The 26,962-nt window shown below is 32.2% G+C and overlaps 5 protein-coding genes across 12 annotated transcripts in view; 3 read left to right on the top strand and 2 right to left on the bottom strand.

The window, feature by feature from the left end:
* Positions 1–608: 608 nt before the first annotated feature.
* Positions 609–2,589, top strand: LOC113521054 (uncharacterized). The gene has a single exon (XM_031909587.2). The coding sequence runs from the start codon at positions 889–891 to the stop codon at positions 2,566–2,568; it is 1,680 nt and encodes a 559-aa protein (XP_031765447.2). The 5' UTR covers positions 609–888; the 3' UTR covers positions 2,569–2,589.
* A 974-nt stretch (positions 2,590–3,563) lies between these two features.
* LOC128200719 (piggyBac transposable element-derived protein 4-like) lies at positions 3,564–5,084 on the bottom strand. The gene has a single exon (XM_052895016.1). It carries the CDS (start codon positions 5,082–5,084, stop codon positions 3,564–3,566), a length of 1,521 nt encoding a protein of 506 aa, XP_052750976.1.
* A 3,018-nt stretch (positions 5,085–8,102) lies between these two features.
* Positions 8,103–8,558, top strand: LOC113521069 (actin-binding protein WASF1-like). Its single transcript, XM_026906505.3, has one exon. It carries the CDS (start codon positions 8,139–8,141, stop codon positions 8,556–8,558), a length of 420 nt encoding a protein of 139 aa, XP_026762306.2. The 5' UTR covers positions 8,103–8,138.
* A 2-nt stretch (positions 8,559–8,560) lies between these two features.
* On the top strand, positions 8,561–9,247 carry LOC116413033 (uncharacterized). The gene has a single exon (XM_031909720.2). It carries the CDS (start codon positions 8,561–8,563, stop codon positions 9,245–9,247), a length of 687 nt encoding a protein of 228 aa, XP_031765580.2.
* A 393-nt stretch (positions 9,248–9,640) lies between these two features.
* LOC113521049 (muscle calcium channel subunit alpha-1-like) overlaps positions 9,641–26,962 on the bottom strand; it is a 96,006-nt gene continuing 78,684 nt past the window's right edge. For 4 of the 8 annotated variants that reach the window (XM_052894993.1, XM_052894987.1, XM_052894991.1 and 1 more), the window contains 16 exons: positions 26,224–26,323; positions 25,112–25,299; positions 23,876–23,973; positions 23,298–23,386; positions 22,500–22,640; positions 22,075–22,240; positions 21,737–21,745; positions 20,715–20,880; positions 20,253–20,367; positions 19,527–19,617; positions 18,542–18,640; positions 16,370–16,410; positions 13,622–13,698; positions 12,320–12,426; positions 11,587–11,653; positions 9,641–10,703 (listed from right to left, as the gene is read on the bottom strand). In XM_052894993.1, the coding sequence (XP_052750953.1) occupies positions 10,632–10,703; positions 11,587–11,653; positions 12,320–12,426; positions 13,622–13,698; positions 16,370–16,410; positions 18,542–18,640; positions 19,527–19,617; positions 20,253–20,367; positions 20,715–20,880; positions 21,737–21,745; positions 22,075–22,240; positions 22,500–22,640; positions 23,298–23,386; positions 23,876–23,973; positions 25,112–25,299; positions 26,224–26,323 (1,626 nt within the window). In that variant the 3' untranslated portion in view covers positions 9,641–10,631. Of the gene's footprint in view, positions 10,704–11,586; positions 11,654–12,319; positions 12,427–13,621; positions 13,699–16,369; positions 16,411–18,541; positions 18,641–19,526; positions 19,618–20,252; positions 20,368–20,714; positions 20,881–21,736; positions 21,746–22,074; positions 22,241–22,499; positions 22,641–23,297; positions 23,387–23,875; positions 23,974–25,111; positions 25,300–26,223; positions 26,324–26,962 lie in introns of those variants that run through there. The other 4 variants (XM_052894990.1, XM_052894994.1, XM_052894988.1 and 1 more) reach the window with 3 other exon arrangements.

The raw sequence follows: 26,962 nt of genomic DNA, 5'->3' as shown, positions 1-26,962 counted from the left end.
ATGACTGAAAAAAAGAAAAAACGTCGCCCTAAAGACGCGGAAAAGGAAGCACCTGAACCAGCATGTACAAAAGAAATTAAAGAGAATTGTGTACTACAGCCAAATGATAATAATACTCCAAAACGCCTGTGCAAGACAAAACCAAAACCTGAGAGTGCAAAGTGTAAAAAAAGAAAGAAAAATGCTAGTCCTTCTCACTAGTGATGATTGAAACATAAACTCAGTTTATTAATGTGCAAATTCGATATATTTTGAAAGCCATTAAATAATCTAAATCAGTATTTAGAATGTCAATTCAATAAAAAAGTTATATATATATTAAATTCTAATAATTTAATATTTATTTCTAAAATCCTAAACTTTTTATTTCTATTTCTAAAATAATTTTATTTCTATTATATTTTTTTATTACTGTCTATAATTTTATATCTATTTTCTTTTTATTTCTAAAATAATAAACGGAGTCACAAACTCTGTTGGCATTTTCGAACCTCTATCTTAAAGCAACAATAGTAATAGAAAATAAATGCACGATCCTATTACCTTTAATCCTTAACTCATCATAAACGTAGTATTACGTACTTCTGAGCATCTGAGTAGCTCAAAAACGACTGCAAATATTATATCCTTGATCTATGTATTATATTTAAAATTAAATATAAAATAAGATTGTAAATATATTTCTATTTAGATAAAAAAGAAAAATAAAGTGTCAAATAATGTCATGACAAAACAGAGACTTCATATATTTTCAACGGACGATTAAATTCATCAAAGATGTAACACATAAGAAACAACACAAAAACAAATCCCGAACATAACCGCCAATCAAAATGTATAAGTAAGTAAATTAAACAATCAACATATAGAAAATTAAATCTAAATATTATGTTTCCTGATAAACAAAAGTCAGATAATTGTAATTTATCAAAAATTCTAGCTACTTGCCACAGAGAGACACAAACAAAAAAGACTATATTAAAAGATTCTGGCTCATTAACAGACTCGCTGCAGCGTCCGTCAGATTCCATAAACAAAGCTGACAAGGATTCGTTAAAATCATTCGAGTTTAGTCAAATAATAAAGGAATCAGAAAATTCCAACTCCATTACTGTTATTAAAGATAGTTTTACGGAAGAGACACACGATCATTCCAACGCCGAATCTCTTTCTGATGATGCAATAGCCAATAGATACAAATATTGTAGAGAAATCATAAAACCATATCTTAAATCGTACCCTCAAGGCTGCTCTCAATCAGATGAGAAATTAATCCAAGATACGCTGAATTCTATCAACGACGACTTTCCTGACTATCGATCCTGCTTTGAAATATTTGGCAGCGAAAAGAAAAGTAGCTCTTCAATAGCCAGCAGCAATAAGATAGGCGGCAGTACTTGTACATTTAGATCTAAATCAAGTTGCATAAAAAACTCTTGTGACTCCTTAACTACAATTGAAACTCCAAAGTGTAATAATTCATCAAACAACAATTGCAAACAAAAATCGATCTGCACACCTAAAACAAGTAAAAAAATTGTTTGCCCACCAAAAGATAGCAAGTTAAAAAAACCAATTTGCGTGTCAAAAACTAGTATGAGTTCTGATTCTAAAAATAAAGACCCTAAAAAGGATTGTCCTCCTCCTGAGGAAAAATCTCCATGCAAAAAGAAAACCAAATGTCCACCCCCAATAGACGATTGCAGTGAAAAACAAACATCAAAACAGGATTTACCTGCGGTATCGTGTACCAAAAGCGATCACACTCTTAAATGCAAAGACAGAATTTTAATAGAGGCATGCGAAGAGAAACCCAGTAAAAAGAATGGAGTTACTTCCAGTAGCCATTCTTGTAACTTAGAGTCTGCAAAAACATCTCATACAAAAACATGTAAACCTTGTTCTTCACACGATACTCTGGGAGAACAAAAAAGTATATTAGACATACATGGTGAAACAATTACTACAATCAAAGTTGCAGCAGAAGACTTCTTTGGAAAAGTTTTTAAAATGACTAAAGATGCTGTAACAGTTATAACGACAGAAAGCGTTCGACATTTGAACAAAATTACACCAAAAAAATCTGAAACTGATAATAACGAATCTGCACCGATTACACAAAATGAAAATAATGCAGGGACTATTTCCGGCTTTAATTTTTTCCATAGTTCAAACATCCAAGAGGAAAAGAAAGGTGAATGTCCAGAAGAGCGAACGAAAATGCAAGAAATTGTCAAAAATATAGCTACGAAAGTAAATTCAACCATTACAGTGATCAGTGATCAGATACATACTGTTGCCAGTTCTATGCTAAAATCGAAGAACTTCAATGACAATAGTTCTCCATACGATAAACCAGTGCCTCCTGAGGAAATTTCAAATAGGCTGCAGGAATCAGCTCCTACTCCGAGTAATGTTTTTACAGTTATAAAGTCAAAAATATGCTCCATGTTTTACGAAACTGAAAATCAAAAAGACTTATCGAGGACTCCCTCTACGTCATCTACTGATAGCGACATATCAAAAAAGGAAGCAGATACTGGCCTTTTTCAACGCTGCAATGAATAAATAACTTTTACATTAAAATAAGCAACATTTTCATCTAGCATTTTATTTTATAACTAGCTTTTACACGCGAGTTCATCTGTATGACCACGTTTAGTTTACTAATCGGGATAAAAAGCAGTAGTAATAAAAAGTATACCTTCATATCCTTCTCCTTTCCATACAGTGCATGTATACCGAATTTCATAATAATTGTTTAACCCGTTAAGGCGCTATAAAATGAACAAACAACAAACTTACATTTATATAATTAACAAAAATTTTAGCCAGAGGGAGACTGTACAAAAGTTGATTGCTTGGGTACCTCTGTCCCATTCGTGTTTCTATCGTGAAGCAGTTATGTTTGCATGGTTGTGTTTCGGTTTGAAGGGTGGGATATGGTGTGAATTTACAGGGTACAGAGGAGTAACACTTGAGTCCTCAGGAGTGGTAACGCATGGAGGGTGTCATGGACGGAACAGTATACTCTGTTATGTCCATGGTACTGCTCATGTCTATAGACGACGGTTACCACTTTCCATCAGGTGGGTCGTCAGCTTGTTCGCCATTCTAAGTTGTATAAAAAAAAATTAAATTTTTTGGTTTTCCATAATTCTGTTTCATTAACACTAATCATACCAACACTTATTAGATACCTAGTTTACCATAGCGGGTCAAATGACCCGAAATTTACGTTTCCTACTTTTATGTATGAAATATGGATGTTGGAAAGGAAATAAAAATATAATGATAATAAAATATGTATTATAATTATATGAAATAGTATTTTTACAATTTCTATTTCAAACGCAAAAAATAAGAGTTGTTTTTATACATCACATTTTTTACACATAAGTGTTTCCGTCGCACATTTCCCGCAAACAAATTTTTTACAATTGGAGCAAATTTTATTAGTTTTATTTTCTTTGCAGTATCCTATTTGACACCTCTTACGTTTATTAGAATCTGTAACAGGGTTAGGCAACGATCGTTTAGTATTTGCTTTTTCTTTTGGTTGTTCACGGGCAACTCGAAAATCGTCGGCAAGTTCTACTGCTAGCTTGAGTAAAAAAATCTTGTCTCGAAATATTATCTCCTGTCGTTTGCTTGTATAAAATCCAAGCATTTATACCAGCTAAATCAAGGATATTGAAAAAAACTTGGAGTGGCCATCTGCAAGACTTAGACTTTGTAGTAAATTTCCTCGCCATTTGATCGGTCATGTCTACACCAAATTTGGTTTTATTGTAATATGAAACAGTTTCAGGTAAACGCTTATCATTATTTTCTATTGATACAAATTTATGTTTAGAACTAAGTAAAAGTACCTTTTTATTTGACTTGCTTTTATAAATTGTAAGAGTACAATTATCAGAAGTAAAAATTTTCGAAGAATATCTTGCCATGTCATCTTTCTTTTGCTTTGCAATTAGTGGTAGCTCCCTTTTGTTTGAGCGAATGGTTCCAACTAGGGTAGTTCTTTTTGCTAGAAGTTGTATGGCTAGGGATTTGCTTGTAAAGAAGTTGTCTGTGGTCACAGTTCTTCCGCAACCCGTAAATGGCTCGATCAGCTTGAGTACAACATATTCAGAGAGTTGTACTGAAGAAGGTCTATTTTCATCTTTTCCTAGATATGGAAATGCATTTATGACGTATTTGCTATCGACGTCCGATGCTAACCAAAATTTGATTCCAAATTTATCCGGCTTGTTAGGCATGTATTGCGTAAATCTACATCGTACTTTAGTCGGAAATAGCTGTTCATCTATAGTAATATTACCACCCGGTTTGTAACAGTTTTGGCTGTTCTCAATGAAAATATTCCAAATCGTGGATACCATAGCAAATTTATCTGCTTTCAAACGTTCACTCCGCTGACTTTTTTTATCAAAACGAATAAATCTAAGAATTTCGGTAAAATTATTTCTGCTCATAGTTTCAGAAAAAAATTTGGGCCCCCATATATTATTCCACAAAAAAGAAAGTTTCAAATTATTTGCTCCATATGCAGCTCGTGCATATAAAATTGCAATAAATGCAGCAAGTTTTTCTTGAGATAAACTCCAATCGGATCCTAACACTCTGTTTGCTTCTTCTATTGTGCATGCTCTTATATGGTTCATAATACGGTGGTCAATTATCAATGAAAATGCAGTACTAACTTTACCTTTCATTATATGACGTTTAGCATATCCTGTTGGGCCTACTTCTTGCCTAAAAATGTTATGAAGTGGTGGTCTTCCAGGTGTGCCACCTATTTGTATTTCTTCCCAAACAGATCCATCAATTGCAACATGTTGTTCATTTATTTCTGCTTCACTTTCTTCAGAACTTGAGAGTAATCTTCTTCTTTTTCGTCCACAACCGATATTCACAATATTTTCCTCTTCATTGTCAGTATCTGTAGATTCAGACTCATTTTCGTTTGTAACCAATATATCTTCGTTTTCAGAAAGTTCATCTTCACCAATTTCCGAAAACTCTTCTCCAATATTATTTATATCTTCTAAGAATTTGGACTGTCTCGTTCGTTTCGACATTTTATGGGTAAATAGTTACCGGTATCACTAATAAAGCGATTAAAATAAAATAAAAACTATGTACCAAACTTTTCTTTTTTTGCTACCTTTTTTACACAAAAATCTAGTTTCAATCTAAAATTTTTATATTTTCTTGATTTATTCTCAGCTATTTTGATTGAACTACTTTACGTAACAGTCTTTGCATACATTTGCAGTTTACTGAATACAATAAGATAAGCAATATGTATTGATAAGCTTATAAAACAAAAAAAAATGTTCTTCGGGTCAAATGACCCGATGTGGTAGACAACGGTATACGACAGTTATTACTCAAAATAAACAAAACAAAAAATTATAAAAATATTTTTAGAACAGTAGACATAATTAGTCAGAAAAAGTCAGTAAGTTAAATTTGGAGAAGTAATAAGATAATACGTGCATTATCAATGCAAAAGTTCAAAATGGGTCATTTGACCCGTTATGGTATGATTAGTGTTAAAATGAAATTTGAAAAATAAATTCTAAAAATTAACAATGTCATTTTTTTATGAATTGTCTATAAAAAGTACAAATACTTTAAAAACCCAGTAGTAGTCTTTTAAAATATAAGGTTAGAGTTAAATATCATCGATCAAGAAAGATGAAATACTTTTTTTATTGATTTATCGACTTTTGTAGAATTTGCAAATAAACATTCAGAAAAAATAAAATTTCTTTCTGTTATTCTACAAATATTATAAATGTAAATTTGTAAAGGTATATATTTGTTTGTTATTCAAACTTAAAAGCCTAAACGGGTTTAAATTTAATAATATATTAAATGCGACATAACTTGCACGTGTACCACACACGAGGTCATATTTTAATTTAAAATATAGGATACTTTGAACTAATGTTACATATTTGTCAAAAGAAGTTCTTCAACAACGTAAAACAAACAATAAATATACTACATTAAACTACAAAAATAATACACGTATATTAATAGAAGATTGATGAGTAGGCACTTAAGGGAAATAAACAAGAAAAGACATCTGACTATATAGAAAATGCATTGCGCGCTAAATCCCCTTAAACCTTAACCTTAAACAGAGACGGGTTCTCTTTCGCTTTCATGTTAATGACTGTGATCTTTATATTTTTCAATTTAATATTGGTCTGTACATAACTTGACACTGTATTTGTTATGTGACAAATGGTTTGCCATAAAACAAAGCAATTAGGTAGCTGCTTTCAGAGTATTTGTACATTATTTTCCGAAAACAATGTAAAAACAGAAAAATGTCCGACAAAGAACGTTGCGGGGAAAATTGCAGAAACCAGCTAATGAAATGTCTACCATGTGTTTTGCCAAATGCGGAAGACGTACAAAAGACAAAGGAAAACATAAGTAAATTAAATGAAGTTATCAAACGCGACCCAGATTGTAAATGTTCGGCAAGAATTTGTTGCGATTCTCAAGCAGATCGAAAACAATGATTATTCCGGTTTAAATATTTCTGGGTTGGTATTTTTAACTAATACAATTCCGTTTATTGCTCAATTCATAGCAGATGGTGAAGTGACATTTTTAACTCTTTGTAGATAAACGTACTTACCTGATATAAAGATGAAATTATTTGCAAACATGTGTGTATTGTAGGTACAAAAACGTACTGGTTATTCATTGAAGGATTTGTATAGTTCATGCTAAAACTACCTATACAAATTTGTTTTGCTAACATTGGCGTGCAAAAAGTTCTTCCAAAAACAGTGGCAGTTTTAATTTACTATGTATATGGAGACACTCTTTCATGTTCACCCCACATATGAATATTACTGCCATATCTACCTTTAAAACCGAAATGCAGCCATGATTTTTGTATTATTTTTTCTCTGATTTCAATTTTAATTATACCTTTACTTTCAGCTAGGTGCCTACCAGGTGCGTCTATAAACATCAAGTCCTGCGCTAAAGTAGAACCACCAGAACCACAACTACATCCCTGCAATTCACCTCGCTCCCCCTGTGTTGATGGTAAAAAGACGAAAAAACGCGACGAACCCCCAGTCTGCCTCCAAAGAATAAAAAATCCAGAACCACCTAACCTAACCTGTAATTTGTGACCGCGAAAACAATTAGATCCTTAATTGCTTTCTAAGATTTTATGTTCTTTATGTAATTAAAAGAAGGATTAAATACGACGCATAATTTTTCATTCATTATTTTACTACTTTTCAATCGTCTTCAAAAAAAGCTCAATTGATTTTTTGTTTTATATCAAAATTAACCCTCTTTGGAAATACATTTGTTGTTGGTCACCGCCACCTGCGGTATCGAGGAAAGGATTGAGGAAAAAAGGAAGGGAACGTTGGAAATGTGTAAAGGAAATTAGTAAATGAGAAGAATAAGGGACTCGTGTGGGAAAAGAAAGGGGGAGACGCTGCAGTTGCGGAAAGGACTGGGACACTGCAGCGGCTAAGGGGTTCATAGAGGGGGGGGGGGGAGAGAAGGGATTATTAATAATGAGGTCTGACTGACACATTACTAACTATACACCCTACCAGGTCGACCACACGGTTCCCCCTGGAAACCATCGTAGTTAATTCTAGTAGAATTCGTCGCAATGCGCTAACTGACCTGTTTTCATCGTCACCTACCAACCCTCACTAGTGCTCCGCCATCGTATACTGATAGCGCGGGTGTGGTTACCAGAAAGAAAAAAAAGGAGTCCATGGACCTCACTTTAAGAAACCTTGTTCAATATTAAGTTCATATTAATTTTATCATTCAAGCATAAGCTGACTCCTGTAATGTTAATATTTTTCGATCCATGTTTTGATAAAATGTGTAGTTTCACTAGTTACATACATTTAACTAAATCTATATGTAATATACACTCTTAAAAGAATACTAACGATGTATTTTTCAGCTATAAAAAGAATTTGTAGAGTTTTAGATAACGTTTTGTAATACTGGCATATTACATTTATAAATATCTCTATGACATGATAAATGAAACAAAAAGAACAAGAAAAATGGACGCCCGTTAGCAGACAAAAGATTTCAAAATTAAATACCATGTCGCGAATATGAATACAAAGAAATGTACTGTAGTACCAGTTCCGGAACCGCCGCCGCCTGATCCCTGCACGTTACAACGGATACGATTGAAGGAAAAAGCTGGTATTAAAATATGTCCAAAGAAACCAATTGAACAACCTCGTCCTCCACCCCCGTGTCTGGCCATTTGCATAGAAAAAATAAAGAACCCTCCTGTATCCCCCAAGTCAGATACAACAGTCGTTTGTACAGTCGATAGAGAGATAACAACCACTGCTAGGTGCGATCGAATTCTTGAGGCCACTGCTGCTCATCCGGACCCATCTTGGCCCAGCTGTCCAATACCATCGCTCCCTCCACCACCCCCACCGTATGATCCCTGCGAAGAACAACGCAGAAGAGAAAAGGCGGAAGAGTGTAAAAGAAGAATGAAAAGATATTTGGAATAAATATGGACAAGATTAATAAAGTACCTTCGAAAAACACAACTGTGGATTCAATTATCGAGAAGATAAAAGACGAGATAAGTAAGAATTCTGACGAAGATTTAGGTAAGACTCGAAAACTGACTATGTTATCAACAGTTAAAAATGATTCCGTTAATGAATCTACTAATGACATAGACAGGCAAATATCTGACTTGGAGAATATTATAAAAAAATTACAAAATGAAATTGTTGAGATGTCTAATAAATCAGAGAAAAGTAAAGACTATATTTCGCCTGATACCGAAGAAAAATCACATAATTTAGATAGAGATATTATTGAAGATAACCTTGATAGTCCCAGCCGTATATTTCCTGTGGTAGTAAATGATAGTAAAGTACAATTTACAGAAGAAACCGAAGAATCCAGAAAATTTGACAAAACAATAAAGGATCTTTTAAATCGGACTAGTTATAATAATGCATCGGGTCCAGTTTCAGAGTCGTTTTCAGTAACTAGAAAGAATTTTTCGCAAATATTTCAAGACAAAACTAAAGAATCAGAATCGGTCGTCGATGAAAAATTAGCAAGTGAAGATAATATTAGTGTCTTAATCAATGAATTAAAAGCTGAGATATCAGAAAAGATGGAAGAATTAAAAGATGTCGACACCGGTCAGCCTTTGAATAGTTCTAAAGAAGATATGCAATGAACTAAAATAATTAAATTTTTTACTATATTTCATTCACTTCTATCTGTAAAAACTTATTGGGTGAATTTTATATTTTTATAAAATAAATGTCTTTTATTTTTTAAAAGAATTTTTAAAAATAAGTACTTATTTTCGATTATATTTGAAAGTTTCTTTTTGTCGGTGCATTCATTCTTTTAGCCATCTCTTCTCTTCCAGGCCATATCTTTAAGCTCCCTATACGACATGGCACCTGTATTCGTAATAGAAGATTTTTTTAATATATATATATATATATATATATATATATATATATAAACACCATTAAAAAGGAATTCAATTTTTTCGATAAAGAAAGAGATTTTTTTAATTTACCTTAAAATTAAAAGTAAACAAAATTTCAAATTTGTCCCAACAGTTTTATTCACAGAGTAACAAATATAGTCCATACAAAATACAACATTAAAATATATCTCGTCTTATATCCGTAACATTCATATTTAAAACATATCAAAGCAAGCCATGTTTACATATTTGACTAGATATTACTCTGATTTTCAAAAAACATTTTCTTCTTTATATATATAATATTCATTAATTTTTTATACTCAAATATATAATTATTGAAGAAAATATATTAAAAATTTATTCGACAAGCAACAAAATAATGCAATAGTAGCTTGTCGACAACACATATATATATATATATATATTTATATACTATATTTTATATATTTCATATTTATAAGGCATTTTTACCTTTTGGCACAATATTTTATTTGGCATTTCTACACTTGGATAAATAAGGCACATCGCCACAATATTATAATTTATTTTAAAATTTAATTTAATATATTTTAATATACATTTTAAAAATACGTATCAAAGTCGCTCACCGATTAAAACTTTCAATTTGAAAATTTGTACAATTCCGTAATTCACTTTGTACACTATTCAAAGTATAAATGTAAATAATAAATTAATTTCTCTATATCGATAGATATCTATTAAAACGATAAATGTCACAAATTATATTATATTTGGGAATTAAATCAATAGGAATGGGGTGAAAATTCAAACAATCCAATCTCTCTCGTTTACCGCAATGTATGAGGGAAATTTCAATAATTTTATATGGCAATACCAAAAATATATACCAATCATAGTCAGACTAGTAATATTTTCAAAGCTAAGACAAGCGAAGTATCGTAATAACTACTTATTTACAAAATATTCATCAAAAAATCCCTGAGACTCCACTTTTCGGTGGGAGTCCTCCAAAGCCGCCGAGGCTGGGTACCTTCAGAACCCTGCAAGGGTATTGGGTACAAAATCCACACGGTACCAACCGATGTAGATATAAAAAGGATGAATCCAAAAACATAAGCACACTACGTTTGTTCGGTTATTTGCCGCGAGGTGGAGGCTGCATCGCTGGCTGGTGGAAAGGATGATACTGTCTTGAATATAAACTTTCCTGTAACATCAATTTAATACATTTATAGTTATTAAACGACATACATTGCAAATATAGATGGATGTAGATACCGAGGAATACCTATTCTAGGTCTAGGTGGTTTTCATGGGAAACCATTATGCTTAATTCCAGATTCATTCATAACGATGGGCAAACTAATCTGCCATTTCATCCTCACTTATATGTTATGTCCATGATACTGCTCATGTCTATAGACGACGATTACCACTTTTCATCAGGTGGGCCGTTAGCTTGTTTGCCATTCTAAGTTGTATAAAAAAAACCTACCATCCTTTACTGGTACTCCGCCAGCGTATACTGTTAACGCAGGAGGAATTATCAGCTATTAAAAAACCCCTTATGCGTTCAATAAATTCACTGTTACATCCTTACTGTTAAGTTGTACTTAAGGTACCCCTTGGTTAGCAATGGCTATAGAATTTTTATACTCCATTACGAAAAATTTTCCCCCAACCAATTCATGATGGTAAATTCTAGGATTGGGAGGAAAAGGAATGTTAGTAATGAGATCTAACAGGCCCATTACTAGCAATATTTTAACTTCAATACTCTAACAGTTCGACCTCCACTCGGTTCCCCCTGGAAATCACCATGGTTAATTTTTGATGAATTCATCACGATGTGCAATCTGATCTGCTTCATCCTCATCTTTCCTTCCTTCATCGCTCACTCGTGCCCTACCAGCATATACCGAAAGAACAGGCAGGGTTACCATTCCATTTTCACCCATTAAAAAAGAATCCTAAAATTTACCAAAGTACAAGCTTCTACAGTAACATATGTAACAATATATAAGCAACAATAACTTCATATCATCAGACAGGATGTATGCTTCTTGTTGTGTGATATAAAAAGACCTTACCACATCATTTGCTCTATTTTGAGCAGCCCCCATTTTTCTCTCTTGTAAAATGATTTGATTAGCAGCTCTGTAAAAAATAAATCACTTTTTAAGTATTTTTATTATAGTAACCATTATTTTAATATGCGGATAAATTAAAAATTATTCTCGTCTGTATAAAAATAATACACTATATAAAATATTTTAGTTACTAAAATTTGTATGTGTTCTTTAAATGTGTATTGCCCACATATACACCTCCTTCTGTGTGAGGTCTAATTCTTCATAATTCCTTGTAATAGATTACAAAAGAGGCCACATGCATGTGTATTCATTTGTGTATGTATGTGTATTTATGAAAGCAGTTGCTCCCGTATTCATCCTTCTGAGTGCCGCTAATCAATTCCTACACGTCTCAAAAGAACCCTAAGTATTTGTACTATAAATAATAGTAATCTAAAAATTATATACGTATTCAGAGAAGTCACATGTATGTGTATTATTTGGTATATATATTCATGTAACAAAATGCTCACATATCTATCTTTTTAAGTATTCTGCAATATCATGTGAGGATACTGGATTAAATCTTTGTAAACTATAGACAATAAACGTCTAGAAGTAATACGTTTCTATAAACGCCTGTTTGCATACATTTATTTGTATGTGTACATTTTTGCATGTGTTAGTTTTTTTATGTGTATGTGTTTGTATGTGTGTGCGTGTGTGTGTGTGCATGAAACAAGTTGCTCACGTGTCCATCTCCTCCTGGGTGAGGTCGAGCGCCTCCTGCATCTCACGCGAGGTACTCTGGATGAAATCTTTGTCACAATACTTGCCGAGGCCCTGCTCCGTCAGTACCTGTGACCATAAGCTCGATATCATTTACCCAATTGTCTTATTATAACTTATTAAGGTCCCTCTGCTAAGTACAGTTCTTCCTTACATGAGGACAATGTGGTTTAACTGCCTCATTGCTAACAATATATCTATCCTATTAGGTCGACCTCCACGCGGTTCGCCCTGAAAACTATCGTGATGAATTCCAAAAGAATTAATACTAACTAAAGACTAACTGACCTGTTTTCATCGGGGAGAAAGGGGTTGTTAGCAATGGAGTTTGACAGCTCCATTGCTAGCAATATGCCCTATTAGGTCGACCACCACGTGGTTACCCTTGGAAACAATTCTTGTTGAATTCGTCACGATGGGCTAACTGACTTACTTCATATGTCGGTGTATACTGATAGCGCGGGTGGGGTTACCGTTCCATTTTCACCCATTAGAAAAAAAACCTACTCTTGCCACGCTTAACATTGCCATTAAACCTTAGTTTTTTAAATCGAAATAACTGGTTAAGCCATAATTGGAGTGTTTACAAAGAATTTTTGAAAATTTCAACTTAAAGGAAAATAACACCTCGCGTACAAAGTCGGGAACTACTAGTCAGATGGACTGTATTCGTAATGTATTGTATGGATACATGATTTGAAGATGTACATAGATCGACTTCAAACCGTGTGTTGCTCTTTAGAACTAAGATGTTATGTTTTTTTTTTGATGAGTGAAAATGGTATGGCAGCCGCGCCCGCGCTAACGGGATACGCTGGCGGAGCACCAGTGAAGGGTAATATAATATATGTAATATATAATAAATGAGAATGAAAACAGGCCAGTTAGCCCATCATGACGAATTCATCAGGAATTAACCATGATAGTTTCCAGGTTGGGTATATTGCTAGCAATGGGATTCTCAGTCCCCATTACTAACAATCCCTTTCCCCCCAAAATGTTATGTTTATACCCTGTAACTGCACCGCTGTATCCCTCCTTTAAATCGAAGCATAGCCACGCTAGCACAACTACTCAGCGGCAGAAACATTTATTTATTATTATTTATTTATTTATTTATTCATTAAAAATAATTACAACATTATAACAGCAAACGCCAAATCAATATTATAAATTTAGTGTGCTATACATACAAGAAAGATAACATGAAAGAATAGAGCTCCCCATATAAAAGGCTGTACAAATTAGGATAAAATCTCCTTACTCGTGTAATAAGATTCTCCGCTGGATTCTCGACACAATAAGGCACGTTGTTGTTCTGACTCGGTGTTTTGTCACGATCTAAAAAGAAATTCGTACGTTTTTATAGCACTTGTAAAAAAAGCTGTCGATCCAACTGATGGGAAAAACGTCTCACGAAGAAGAACAAACCATAAGTATTATAGAAACCGTGCAGTGCACACAATCACACCAGTTCAGGTCGAGGTAAATATATCCGGATGCATAGAATGGGCAACCGCTTTCTTTTCCGTTAGTGTCTTAAGGGGCGACTAAGGGAACTTAATGGTAGAAAAATGGGCAGCAGCGTCCTTTTTGAAACATCTTTAAAACCTAACTATAGTTGCCTATTCGCCTGCCAAGCATGGCAACTAATGACAAAACCCCTCAATAGAGGGAGGCCTATGTATAGCAGTAGACAATTAACGGCCGAAATGGTATAATAGTCTTAGATTATTTATTATTACATCTTCATATTTAGAATTGATAGAATGTTCACCATGCCTCCGATCAAACTGTTTATAATTACTCCTCTCCATCCAAAGGTTGCCTGGAAGAGATCGCTCTTAGCGACAAGGTCGCCCATTGTTTTCTCATTGTGATTATTTCTTGTAATTGTTTATATTTATAATAAGTTTACTATTGTAATCTTTTGGAGGAAACAATAAAGAGTATCTATCTATCTATTATATAGATAGAGCATCGAGCCTCAAAAACGCATCAACTTTTGTCAGCTAATTGTCAAATTAGCTAACACGTTTTTTTATCAGTGTTCTATATATTTACACATAAAATATATCTTGAGGTATTATTTAATAAATAAAATGCATTAAAAAGATACAGAATTTATAAGACAAAATAAATATAGCAATTATAAAGGAATCACTCATAACTATTTATCACGCAAAATTGTATGAAAAAGTTAACGCGTTTTTCTCGAAACATTTCTATGGAGACACTCTATCTATGTAATCTAAGGGTACGGGGTATATCCGGATGGACCAACTTATCACATCTTATTCTCACCTGGTCCTATCGTTCTTCATTAATAAACTTAAAGCGCAGATCGGGTTCCTATTCCATTATCCATCCATAAAGAACTACACTTTTTGACTTATCCTCAAGTTAGAAAATCTTGTGTTATGAAAATCAAGAAAATTAATATCTGGGATTACAATTCAGAGCAGAGGCAATATAGAAATTATTTTTCCTAATTACCTGAATCATCATCATCATTTCAGCCATTACCCGTCCACTGCTGGGCATAGGCCTCCCACATAGACTGCCATAAAGAACGATCCTTAGCCACCTGAATCTACTTCGTGCAATACATTTAAGGTCGTCACTATCTAGTGGGGGATTGTCTTACACTGCGTTTGCCCATACGGAGTCGCCACTGGATTTCCTGGACATTATATACTATATGCAAACATGCTTGTGTTTGTCCCGGTATAGAATGGGCCACCTCTTCCTTTCCCATGGATATTGTAAGACTAAACCGCCCTCTTAAAACATCTCTAAAAGCCTAACTGCGCTTGCCCGCCTGCCGAGCATGGTACTCGTAACTACCGGCAAAACTTCCCTTATAGGGAAAGCTTGTGTCCAACAGTGGACAAATCGTCATAGTCGTAGAATACTGACGGATCTATATATGTAATATTTGTCAGATCCGTCAGTATTCTACGACTATGACGGCTGAAATAATAATAATAAAAAAAACATGCTTGTGGAAATCGTTTTTGATATATCCAATAACATTCTGGATTTGTCAGAAAAATTATACTTCATTGACTATTATATTACAATGTAGATTAATAATATTATTTGTAAAAAATGAAATTTTGTAACAGACAGAAATATGGGTGACATTCTCATGAGTCAGAAACGTGCAAAAACATGCATGTTAATAAATAGCCACGATTACAATTTTTATATCAAATCCTATGGTCTTTTAAATATGACAATTTGAGATTACGTACCGACAATCTGTATTATGTTAAAATAGGGTTTCAAATATTCAAGAATACTTGAGAATAAGCTTAGATATCACTACTTGGATTCATAACTGATCAGAAGTATAAATACATACATATATTAATTAAAAAAAATAGCACAAGATTCAATAAAATTAGATCAGTCTTTTTGGTTTGAGATTCATACTCAGGCTTTGAGGAAAAAAAATATATATATATATATATAGCATATATATATATATATATATATATATATATATATATATATATATATATATATATATATATATATATATATATATATATATATATATATATATATATTTATACTGTTATTTTCCATTGGTACCAATGCAGGTTGTTCTTTTTTTTTGGAAAATTGTCATTTATTTTTTTATTAGTATTTGGTAATATAATTTTTTTTTCTTGGAAAAGAAAATTTTGCTATCCTATTAATGAGTACACCAGTTTTAAGAACTGGATTACGTAAGTTTCATACTGTAGATACAAATACAAAAAAAAATGGGGTAAATATACATTATGCTTACGTACTATATAAAATATACTAAAATAGAAACATATTTTATGACCTAATTCAGGGTGTATTCATACACCTTGTTCAAACACCCTGAATAAAGTCATAAAATGTCTATATAAATTATGACCATGGCTGTAAATAATTAAAATAGATAGTTTAAATAATAATAAATATAATAAGTTAATTGCAAACCCACAATCACAACACACTAAAACAAACTTACTGCTGTTTCTCATACTCTGGATTAATTCGTTGGACGTTTTTCTGGAAATATTTGTTCAATGTTCACTAACGTTATACAGGTGCCTACACTTCCTTTTTTTTTTATTTATTTTGATTTGTATTGCATTGAGAGATTATTTTTTTATAGTTTAAAATTAAACGTATGAGATTTTGTGTATAAATAGACAAGTGACTAAATAATGCAACGGTAGGTACGTTTTCGAGCGTACGCTTGAGACAGAATGTAGCTGTCTCGTTCTCTCTCGCGAAATAGTGTACCTATTTATACATTTCTTGAATATGAACGAAATCAGCAAAACATTTTCTATAATAGAAATATACCCATTATCTAATTGAAAGTAATCTAAATAAAAAAGAGAGAATCATGATAACTAAGCAATTTAATTTCAAATTGTATTTTATCCGAACGCGTAATTAAATTTTATAGGAACAGCGCCATCTATTAGGATAATCTAAAATAATCCTATGTTCAGTCTCATGTATGCGACGGATTCTAAGAGATCTAATCGCACTTTCAACGTATGCTTTTGACACTACTCTTAGAATAGCACGGATATTAGTTACAAAGTTAATAAAATAGATAGCGCTTCACAGAGCAATCGTTACATATGGACAAACATTATTGTTACTATAATTATAAATAAATTTATAGATTATAAATTGAGTTTAATTACAAAAAAAAATATAATTCGAAAGGAATTTACTTAAATATTTTGTACTGAACTCATTTTCACAGTCAGCATGTTGCAAAGCTTGTTTTTTTATGCTATTAAAAAAGCTCAATTTTATCGTTATATTTACATAAAGGAAGAACGTATGTCGGGTCTTGTTGATACGGCATAAATAGATTTTTTTTCTGAATAGGGACACCCTATTCATCTGGCGGTCTAAAATATACTTCACGACCTGTTGTCATACCTACCAAGTATATAAATACCAAATATAAATATACAAAAAAAAAATAATTAAAATCGGTTGAGCTATAACGGAGGAGTGCGACAATAAACTCAGTAACACGAGATTTATATATACATACATAGATTTGTTACTGTAAATTTATCAAACATCAAAAATTAAGAACAAACGTTTTGTAGACAGAATTAAAAAAAAAAAGTTTCACAAGATATCTATAAAATCGTTTGAGACCAATATAATTTATTCGATTATTTTCTAAAGTCTCGTAAAATTTGTTTAACTTCTTTAGGCCGCGAAATAAACGGCGTATTAAACTACTTATTTTAATATTCAGGCAACCGTATAACGTTGTTAATTTTATATTATTTATATATAATTTTAATGTGCCATGATCAATTTCGACAGAAAGCACGACACAAATTTCGATATACGTATGTACCTAATCATACACTTACAACGAGACAACGGAGATTTATTACTTTACAAATTGACCGGTAATAAGAGGAAGCAAAATAAATTAAATAATAAAATTGAAGAAAAAAGAATAATGTTAATCCAAAACAATATTATAAAAAGGAAAGATTTGACTTTTATATTGTAGTGGAAAATAAATAAAAAATAAAAAAACATTTTAAAAATTTAAAGGAATTAAATTCCCTATAAATGGAACGGCTGTATTTTATTAAAAAAAAAGATAATACCGTGTCGAAACTTGTAAATAATAAAATAATAAAAAAAAAGTTTAATGAGTACAATAATACAAAATATTACAATTCAAGTCTAAACAGTGAAATATCGGCAGCTTCATTTAGAAGAACGCATAGAAGAGGAGCTACCATTCATTTGTCGTCTAATAAAAAAAAGGATTACGTATGTGGCAATTTTCTAAACCAATTTCGGGTATTTTTTTTACAATCTACAAGATTTATTCGCGTGTACCAATACAGAAGCACGAAAGTCGAAGGGTAATTTTATTTCCTCGTGAATAACTAACGCAACTACATCACCAATTAATAACTCATTGTTTATTAACTTTACGGAGCAAAAAAAAAATGCTTGTTAAATTTCCAAACATATAATTCCATAAATTAAAATATTTTCAACCTAATATATCTACGGGACATCTCAACCTTCATCAGTGTGTTTTGCTACTGTTAAAGTAGGTGTTCCTTGTGGAGCAAAATACTTGTTACCGGTCAATTTGTTATCTAATATAGTAAAATGTGTGTACACTTACTCGATAGCTTTAAATATCCTCTCAGAGTCCTTGCCGTGAAGAAGAGGCTGCATCGCTATTTCTTCATCGCCATCGCTCTGGTTTACTTCTTCATATCTCCTGCCGTATCGTAATATATTGTGGAGTACGTACATAATTATAATTGTATATGAATAATCCATTTGTTTTTTATTTATAATTTTCTATTTTCCTTTACTTTCACCCACTTACAAATTTATATCTTTTATTTTTCCAAAGGGAGACTTTGTACAAAAGTTTGCTTAGGCACCTCCGTCGCATTCGTGTTTTTACCGTGAAGCAATTATGTTTGGATGGCTGTGTTTCGGTTAGAAGGGTAGGGTGTGGCAATGAATTTACAGGGCACACAGGAATAACACCTGAGTCCTCAAGAGTATCATGGACGAAACAGTATACTCTGTTATGTCTATGGTACTGCTCATGTGTATAGGCGACGGTTACTACTTTCCATCAGGTGGGCCGTCAGCTTGGTTGCCAACTCTAAGTTGCATAAAAAAATTCCACATACATACATACATTTTACTTTATAACCATTATGCGAATGACAAAAAAAGCCCTCCATTACATCAGTTATAATGATTTTAAATGTATCAAATACGTTCACCACTGCGTCAGTCAACAAATCCTTTTAACTACCCCATTAACGATTACAGCCGTGAGCATAATTATTTTATTTTATATTACAAATTTTTCTTGTAGATTAGAGTATTTTTATGTGCACCAAATAAATAAAATTAAAATTAAAAATTCGAAACCCTGCAATAAAATCATAATAAGTAAGCAAAAAAAGGCTTTAAAAGAGATTGTAGAAAAGCCTATTTAAATAAAGATATTCTGTAGCTCTGTATATATCTGCATATTTGTCAACTAACAAAGTTACGAGTATGAGAGAAAAATTCAATATAGTTCTTTATTTGTAAAAAAAATAAAGCAAAAAACAATATTTGGTTTAATTGTTTACACTTACATCTCTTCTTCTGGTATCTTCCCGTCCATACCTAGTTCTCTCCTCATCATTGCGCTCAAATTTTGATTTTCCTTCTCACCTGAAATGGCGACTTAATTAATTTGTTAATAAATTAATTAAATTATTTAATGCTATTAAAAATGCTGTTTTTATATTCTTATATGCTCAATGAAATATAGATAGGTTGAGTATCAGATTCATCACGATGGCAAAAATCGACAAATGCTTCCAACTACTCTATTAGGTCTTCACTAAGTGATCCCTATATAGAATGGGCCATCCCTTCCTTTCCCGTGGATTTAGTAAGAGGCGTCTAAGAGAACTTCACAGTTGAAGGATGGGAAACATCGTCCTTCTTTAAACATTACCGAAGCCTAACTGAAGTTACCAATCCGCCTGCCAAACGTGACAACTACTAGCTAAACCCCTCTTAGTGAAGAGCCAATTTTCAGCAGTGGACTTTTTTTTTAGCTAAAAATCGGGTACACAATTTGTTATACAGTGGTTACTACGCTAGGCTCGCAGGCCTGTATCGTAGTAGTCAGTGAGTGGCTAATTAAGCTAGTTCATATTTATTGCCATTTACAGTCTGCTTCTTGTACAATTTTATCATTTAGGTACTCGAAACTACGTACTTCACTATGTATTACAGTTGTGAACATGTTCACTCTTATATTTTATTGTACATCCAAGTAATTACCTAAAGAAAATGTAAATAATACTCACTAGGCATTTTCAATTTGACTGAAGGCGGTGGATTTTTCCTATCTCGTCCGTAGATACTCTCCCGACCGTGTCGTTTGATTGTCGTCCATACAGAACCGAACAATGTATGGTTACGCTGGAGAAAAATTATAAAACTTGAATTGTCTAACCAACTCCATGTTGTTCATATTTTTAATAAATAAATGATTGAATAATACTGATACATATTTGTTAGAAACTGGAGTGACTGTATTTATCTTAAAATTTGTTAAATTAACTTCCAAACCAAAAAAAAATCCATTTATTGTTTTTCGAAAAAAAAAAGAGGGGTTTTGTTACACTAATATGACGACATTACTGAGTCAATTTACTCCCATGTTTGTTTCATAATAATTTGAGACGATTAAAATTTTTCTCTGTTAAATCAAATCTTGTTACCTGCAAAGGAAAATCTACTATTTTACTATTTTGTATTTAACTTACCCTATGCATTGGTTCGACAGTTTCTGCAACAACCTCGTCCAAGTTTCCTGATATGGCTCTTTTGAGCTCAGGACCAGCTTCGTGCAAGGTCCTCAAACCAGCCTGCAATGTCATCTGGTTGTTCTGTAAGGACGCTGCCGCCGCTTGTTCCTTGCGCTTTCTGAACCTGTCATATTATTTGCCCACGTAGAGGACACAAATTTCAACTCCACTACTCCCAAACTTTAGGTGTAAAATCCAAAAAATTTAAAACTTGCACTTCAAAGACTAGTTTCAAACGTGATTATCAAATAAAATAATGCCAAAGTCAAAGAATAAATGCCAAAACATGTCTTCTCGGTCTCGAACTTTACAATCAATTGCTCAAAATGAGTAAATGTGTAATTTTCATTCATGAACAAGTTAGAGAAGCCAAATGTAATATAAATTGTCTGTGACATGCATAAACATTTGACGAACACATAATAATTTCATCACGCAAATGAGCACTCAATAGAACAAAGGAAGTAAATTATAAGAATTGTGCGAATCGAAACAAGTGATTGTAAAACATCAAAGAGTTATTATCATACGGAGAAAACATGCTTTCAATAGATCAATAGGTATCACTGAAAAATGTCATGCTAGAATAAAAACTTGAACCAAAAAATATAAATGCTTCGGCTCGGCGGAGTATATAGCACCTTTAAATGCATGGAAGCTATTAGACAAATTTTTTAAAATATTATGCAATCATTATGCAAAAGATCTGCTTGAGAAACTCTAAAAGACATTCCCAAAAATAAGTTTATATTACTTTTATGTATTTATCATATAAATAAACGATTGCATAATTCTTATGTCAAAAGACGCAGTAAAAACAGGTACAAATACCAAATCAATGTTTCAGATTTCTTTGGAATAAAATAATGAACAAGCAACATCCTTGGTTATCGACACACTGGTATTGCGACCAAGGAAGAAAAGCATAGAATGCAGCGGAATAAATCGTTGAGTTGCTTAAAACTTGGAATACAACTTACGCATGGTTCCTATAAAACAAAAAACTTGTTAATCTCAATTGTAAATACCATGAGGAGAAAGAAGTCAATCTACGTAACAAACTACATAATTTATGTTATATTAACTATTTGTAATACTCAATCATCATAAATAATACCGTAAATATATAATATAATTAGTAATCTACTGAAAGTTAGATTAAATTTATAAGAATTTATTAAATTTCTCGTGACGTGAATATGATGATATCCTTAGATGAGATCTATTTGCGAGTTAATTTTTTTCAATTAGACAAAGATAAAAGATGAAAAGAAAGGCAATTAAAATTATGTTAAATCAAATTTATAACACAACTAACCTTCTAAAGTAATCTTGAATAAGGAAGGTAGCATAGAACTTGCCAACTGTGATCTCATTGGGATCACCAGGTGGAGGCACTACCTGGTCCAGAAGTTTAGGAGATGTCCGTTTCCATACTTTTTTAATGATGGCTCGTAGTTCCGTGTTACATTCGTCTATTACACCTGTTGTACAATATTAATTATTTAAAAGTCATTTTTAATTGAAACAGCTTTTATGGTGTATAAGTATATAAATAAATTCTTAGTCATTTGTACAAGTGTATCTATTGTTTGCATTTTATTTTTATACATAGTAAACAAGCAAATTTACACTTAATAAAAATTTGAAATAAAAAAAAAATACATTTATTTTAATAAATTAGAATATCAACATATCAAACATGCAAGCTATCACACTTATTTTTAATATATTAAAACAAACCTGAAGTCTTTATCTGCAGCTGGGTTCGAACAACAGCAAATAGTGTGGCGTTAAAATTGACCGTGCCATCAGAGTTTAGGGGCATGTTCATTGACACGAGACGTTTACACGCTGTTCTATGTGGACACAGTTTACCGAAACCTGAAAGAAGATATTACAGCTATTCATATTACTAGGCCGTTTCTTCATTATTTCTTCTGTCTTTTAACCAATATATTTTTTTACTTCAACAATCTTCTAAATATGCCTAATAAAGTATGTATTAAGATTTTCTTTATCTGACCAGTACTATGAAAGTATGCCTTTGAATACCTTACTAATACAACAAAATTGTGAATTGTAGACGTTATTTGTATGTGCGAAATTTAATATGATGGGTCTTAATAAACATGAAAAGATGCCAAAACAATGATTTTCAAAATTTCTATCTAACTGTATGTTTGTTCCAATATCACGCAAAAACAACTGCACCAAATTAGATGCAGTTTCCACAGTTGTATTTCTGAAGGGCTAGCTTAAAAATTTGTGTATGTTTTATCTTGATATACCATCTAGAAATCGTATATCAAGACAAAACATACATAAATCTATTTCATTAATTTCCCTACTGAAATGTACGCATACAAATTAGCGGACAAAAAATAAATAATAACAACACTTAGATACTAAATCTAGAACAACCATTTGTGATTCCGATTGTGATTGTGAATACAAAGTTGGAATTAATGTAATAAGAATGCAGCCTTTACATTCCGCTATCATTTACACGAAAGCTTGTATTAATGTGACTTGATTTACCCAAAGGCGGACTAATTTTTCTTAATAAAGTAACGACATCCAAGTGTTTTATTCTTCCTTTTGCATCCGGATCGTATTCACTCCACAATCTGTAAATGTATAAAATTATTTTAGTACCTATTTATCCCTTTTACAGATAGAAAGATTAAGCTAACATTATAATCCGAAAGATGGCGGTAGGCTCGCCTACGTTAGATTCTAATTATGCTCGATGAAATGTTGCACGTAGAATATTCAATTCACCACACTTTTAATATTCGACAAATGCCTTTTAGCAAAATTAAGTATGCTCACGACCTTAAGTCAAGGATATTTTTGTACTTCTTCACTTCTATTCCATTGTACGAGCTAATAACAACGTTATGATCTAGAACTTTATATAGATTTTTGTTTAACAAATATCGTGCTCTTTCCTGTACAAAACTGTAATAAATCGAACAATAAATGACAAATTCCTTGTAAAAATAATGCAAAAATAAATACAATACATATTCATAAAACCTTCAATATAACGTTCCTTATTTTATCTTGGGGTATACTAGTTTGTTATTTATTCATTTACATAAATATCTACTCACCTGACAAACTCGTCTAGATGATGGGGTCCTAATATGGACCAATCTCTCGTTAGATAATCGAAATTGTCCATGATGACGGCTACGAACAAGTTGATAATCTGTAAATTAAATTTATATTTTTACTATTGCAGAAATAGAAGTGTTCAATAATCTTTGTTTTTCATCTACACATTTTATGTAATTGTTTCTTTCTTTATTGTTAAAGAGTTTTCATTTATTCATTCCCTATATGACACGACATCATTATCATCAGTATTATAATGATCAAAAAATAAAACTGTGTGAATTACTAAGAGCTAGACTATATCTTACAAGACTATATTTGAAAAAGCATAAAATTTGCGCACAGAATAAAAAGAAATATTCATTAATATGGACAATTTAACTTTACATATTTTTTTATTCATCATTATCACTACTCACTACTCACTACTTCCTATGCCAGAGGGAGACTTTGTACGAAAGTCGATCAGCGTATTTCAACCGTGAAGCAGTTGTGTTTGCATGGCTGTGTTTCGGTTTGAAGGGTGGGATATGGCGTGAATTTACTGGGTACAGAGGAATAACACCTGAGTCCTCAGGAATGGCATCGCATGGGGGGTATCATGGGCGAAACAGTATACTCTGTTATGTCCATGGTACTGCTCATGTCTATAGGCGACGGTTACCACTTTCCATCAGGTGGGCCGTCAGCTTGTTTGCCATTTTAAGTTGTATAAAAAAAAAAAAAAAAAAAAAAAAAAATGCCACTGCGTTAGGTTGACTGGAAGAAATCTCTTTTAGAGATAAGTTCGCCTTTGCTAACATTGTTATTAACTTATTGTTGTTACTGTATGTTTTAGTGCAATAAAGAATATATATATATCATCGACATATCAGCCTTTAATCATCTACTGCTGAACATAAGCCTCCCCTTGGGAAGTTTCGCAACATTTGCCATGCTTGTCAGGCGGATTGGCAAAACCTAACTGTGGTTAATTTTCAGAGGTGTTTTAAAAGGGACGCTGCTGCTTATCTTTCGCCCTCCCTTATTCCATTCTTACGACATTCACGGAAAAGGAAGGGGTCGCCTATTCTATGCCAGTATCTCATATAATATTACTTTCTTATTGAGAATAATTTATTAAAAGCGCTAATTCAAATGTAAAAGTCATATTGAGAATACAAAAATGTAGATTTTATATACATATATAAAATTAAAATAAAGCATCAATTAATATTATGACAATATTTTACCAGGAAAGTACAAAGCAAAGAGAATGATATGAAGTAAGGGAACGCCATCCAATTGCCGCACAATTCGTCCCCATTGTCAGTGTTTGGGACGCCGTCTATGGGCTCTGACTTTATGCACTTTGGTGGATCATCGGGACGTTCGTCAATGTTGGGGGATAATGCCATCATAATCTCTTGCCAGGCTTCACCTGCAAATATATGTGATGATCTATCATCAATATAATCAATATCCCATAATATTCTCCGTTTCGACACCCATACTAATATTATAAATGTAAAAGTGAGTTTATTTGTTACATTTTGCGTCTTAACTGCTAAACTAATTATCACGATATTTGGTTGCACGTACTACAATATTTGGTATGGAGAAGGACATAAGCGACTTATCCCGGTCAAAGAAATATATCCCTGCCACGCAAACGAAGTCGCAGGAAAAAGCTAGTAACAACATATGACAGTGTCATTATGCAAACAATACCAATAGAATCCCCAGTACACATAATTATCATGTCAGTTCTAACTCTTTGGATAATTTAAGATTAAATCGAAAGATATATTATGAACAATAACTATGTATCGACGATACTACATCATAATAGATATTGCATGTCTTGTACTGTGTAATGTCGTTGGTAAAAATAGTGGTCATTCTTGATTTTGGAAAATTACAATTTTTTTTTTTAGTTTTAGTAATTTAAATTCGATTTTCTTAAGTAAATAAATTGGGGATTTTATTAATGAGTAATACGACTGGTTTAAAGGCATGAATTTCGTTAATTAATATACTGTATATTTAAAGATTGTTACCCACAAAAAAACCGACTTCAATCAAGACAAAATCATTTATAATGATCTAAAAATTAAAATACTGAACTGATTTTGATAAAATTTCTATGAATCCAATCTGTGAGTATAACCTTTCAGATAAAAAAATAATTTTTCAAATCGGTTTAAAAATAACGGAGTTATGAGGTAACAAACATACAAAAAATACAACTGAATTGAGAATCTCCTTCTTTGTAAGTCGTTGATAAAATAGAGATAGATGAAGTAAACATGGATTAAGTTCCAATAGATAAAAAAGTTAACGAATGAATGTAATGTAAAATTACCTGTAGCTGATCTAAATAAGACCATAAGAGCGCTGCCGAACGATTGAAAGTTGTTATGCCTCGTGATCTGATCGTCATCAAAATTGATTTTACCAAATAACTGAAACGAAATGTGCAAATTAAATTATTTATTAATTTACGATATACCTTCCTAAATAAATGCCCGCAGCCAAGAACTTTTTTTTAATAAGAATTGAGATCTCATTTATTTATTCATCAATCACACATCATACATTCGTCATTCATGCATCAATCAGATATCATTAATTTGTTATTAATTCATTAATTCTCTCTTCTTATTAGTCCCTTATCACCAGAATACTTGAAATGTAGATTCAAATATCTTTGTGATTCTCATACACGCGAACTTCGTTCTAACGACTCTCTTGTTCTCTCTATTCCTCTACATCGTTCTGCTTTTGTTTCCAATTCCTTTACTCTTGAGGCCTCACGACTCTGGAATGCGCTACCCATGGACATAAGACAAATTTCTAACAAATTCATTTTTAAGAGAAAAGTCTACGAATATCTTTGGAAAAAACTGTGAAAGCAGTTCACCTTCATCATCATCACTTTCATCTCTATCGTTGTTTATTTGTGTTATCGTATATAATCTATAAGTAGGTATATTTATATATGTATATTTATATTTGTATATATGTATTTTTATTACATATTTGTATATTTATGTAATATTTGTTTAATATATTCATGTATGTATATTTATATAATCTCTATT

This window comes from Galleria mellonella, unplaced genomic scaffold (genome assembly GCF_026898425.1).
Source record: "Galleria mellonella isolate WM207_F2 unplaced genomic scaffold, CSIRO_AGI_GalMel_v1 utg261, whole genome shotgun sequence".
NCBI classification, from domain to species: Eukaryota; Metazoa; Arthropoda; class Insecta; order Lepidoptera; family Pyralidae; genus Galleria; species Galleria mellonella.
Note: the sequence above shows the minus strand (reverse complement) of the source record. Positions and strands in the feature narration are given on the sequence as shown.